The sequence below is a fragment of the Lolium rigidum genome, unplaced genomic scaffold (genome assembly GCF_022539505.1).
Source record: "Lolium rigidum isolate FL_2022 unplaced genomic scaffold, APGP_CSIRO_Lrig_0.1 contig_20309_1, whole genome shotgun sequence".
NCBI classification, from domain to species: domain Eukaryota; kingdom Viridiplantae; phylum Streptophyta; class Magnoliopsida; order Poales; family Poaceae; genus Lolium; species Lolium rigidum.
Window position 1 is genome coordinate 35091 of NW_025899959.1, and position 2442 is coordinate 37532.

General features: G+C 55.4%; 1 protein-coding gene across 1 annotated transcript; it reads left to right on the top strand.

Moving 5' to 3' along the window:
- The first annotated feature begins 419 nt into the window (after window positions 1-419).
- LOC124680577 (flotillin-like protein 2) lies at window positions 420-1987 on the top strand. Its single transcript, XM_047215640.1, has 2 exons — window positions 420-1385; window positions 1469-1987. Exons 1-2 carry the CDS (start codon window positions 420-422, stop codon window positions 1985-1987), a joined length of 1485 nt encoding a protein of 494 aa, XP_047071596.1.
- Window positions 1988-2442: the final 455 nt, after the last annotated feature.

Sequence of the window (2442 nt, forward strand, 5' to 3'; positions counted from 1 at the left end):
CGGGGGAAATTTTGGATAGTACATAGTAGTGATCTTTTTCGATAAAAAGTTTATTGTTTCAATTCCGGTGCAACGCAGGGGTATTTTTTCTAGTACTCTACTAATTTCCGGACTGCATAAATGTCCAAGGTAACTACTACTCCATCAGGTGTGTGTCTACGGGATTAATTATGTTTCTGATACCTCTTCAAATGTAAATACACGGATCCTGATCAACAAAGAAGGTTGTTTATTACCCGACTCTTATCAATCACGACGCAACAGCCTGCTATATATATGCCAAACCAGATTCGTTAGGTACCCACGTACGTACTCATCGCCGCGATTCCCAACCTCTCTCTCGACGATAACTTTTTTTCTGGAAGGTAGTTAACTCTCGCCGTAGATCGTAAACTAAGGCTCAGCGGCGGGGATCGAAGATGGCGAGTTTCCATGTCGCCGACGCGTCGGAGTACCTGGCCATCACCGGCTGGGGCATCGAGGACGTCAAGCTGGCGAAGAAGGCGTGGGTGTTCGTGGGGCAGAAGTGCAAGAAGTTCAGCATCTCGCCGGAGAACTACGAGTTCGAGGTGCACGCCATGAGCGCCGAGAAGCTGCCCTTCATCCTCCCCGCCGTGTTCACGATCGGCCCCAAGATCACGGCCACCAGCGACGAGGAGTCCGACAGGAAGGACCTGGAGGCGCAGCTCCTCCTCTACGCAAAGCTCATCGCGCCGCTGCACACCTCGAGGAGCCATGTCCACGAGCTGGTCAAGGGCATCATCGAGGGCGAGACTCGCGTGCTGGCGGCGGAGCTCACCATGGAGGAGATCTTCAAGGGCACCAAGTCCTTCAAAATGAAGGTCTTCGACCAGGTGCAGCAGGAGCTGAACCAGTTCGGCCTCGTCATCTACAACGCCAACGTGAAGCAGCTGGTGGACGTGCCCGGCCACGAGTACTTCTCCTACCTCGGCCAGAAGACGCAGCAGGACGCCGCCAACCAGGCCAGGGTGGACGTGGCGGAGGCTCGGATGAAGGGAGAGGTGGGCGCCAAGGAGAGGGATGGGCTCACCAAGCAGAACGCCGCCAAGGTGGACGCCGAGACCAAGGTGCTTTCCGTGCGGCAGCTGGGCCAGGGGCTCAAGGAGGAGGCCAAGGTCAAGGCCGAGGTGCAGGTGTTTGAGAACGCCAGGGAGGCCGACATTGCCGCGGCCAAGGCCGAGCTTGCCATGAAGAAGGCCGGCTGGGACAGGCAGGCCAAGGTGGCAGAGGTGGAGGCGGCCAAGGCCGTCGCCATCCGCGAGGCCGAGCTCCAGATGGAGGTCGAGCGCAAGAACGCCATGCGCCAGACTGAGAAGCTCAAGGCCGAGCAACTCAGCAAGGCCACCGTGCAGTACGACACACAGGTAACATACATATATATACTTCCATCCATGCGTGTTCTCATGGTCAGTTTCATTGATCGATCTAATTGGCTGTGTCCTTGTAGGTTCAAGAATCAAACGCCCTGTTCTACAGCCGGCAGAAGGCGGCGGAGGCGGCGCTGTTCGAGCAGACCAAGGTGGCGGAGGCGCGCAAGGCGCAGGCGGACGCCAAGTTCTTCGAGGAGAAGATGTGCGAGGACGCCAAGCTCTACGCCAAGCAGCAGGAGGCCGAGTCCCTGGCGCTGGTGGGCAAGGCAAAGACGGAGTACGTGGCGTCCATGCTCAACGCTCTCGGCGGCAACTACCACGCGCTCAGGGACTACCTCATGATCGACGGCGGCATGTACGCTGAGATGGCGCGCGTCAACGCCGGCGCGGTCAGCGGCATGCAGCCCAAGATCAGCATCTGGAGCAACGGAGACGGCGCCGGCAACGGACAGGCTGCCCCCGCTGGCGGCGCGCTGCAGCAGATGGCCGGGCTCTACAAGATGCTGCCGCCGCTTCTGTCCACGGTGCATGAGCAGACAGGGATGCTGCCGCCGGCGTGGATGGGCAAGCTGCCCGAGGACGGGGCTGCCAACTGAACTGATATTGTCGCGCAGGGTTTTTATTTAATTTAGATAGTTATAGGTAGGAATACATTATTTTCGTCGTTGCGTTTGAGTACGTACGCATCGCAGGTTCTGTTCGTTAGATAGTTTTCGCCTTACCGTGTCGTCGGACTTTTAGTAAGTGTTATAATTTAGCTCGTGAATTTTCCAAATACATACATTTGCCAAATAGATTTACTTCTTTTATTAGTTGTTTGAATTGTTATTATTTCTCGGTTGATGAAGGCATGAAGCTGAGCATCATCAGATCATATGTTCGCACAAAACATATTTGTGTACCACTATAAGGCTCGGCGGAATATCATAATGGTCGGATTTGGAGTTCTAGCAATGGAGGTCTAAGTCTACACGCTGGTCAGGAACTTGCTTGGTGTTCTGAGCTTGCAGCAGCAGTATGAAAGTGGGGGCGGTAGCACAGGTGAAGTTCA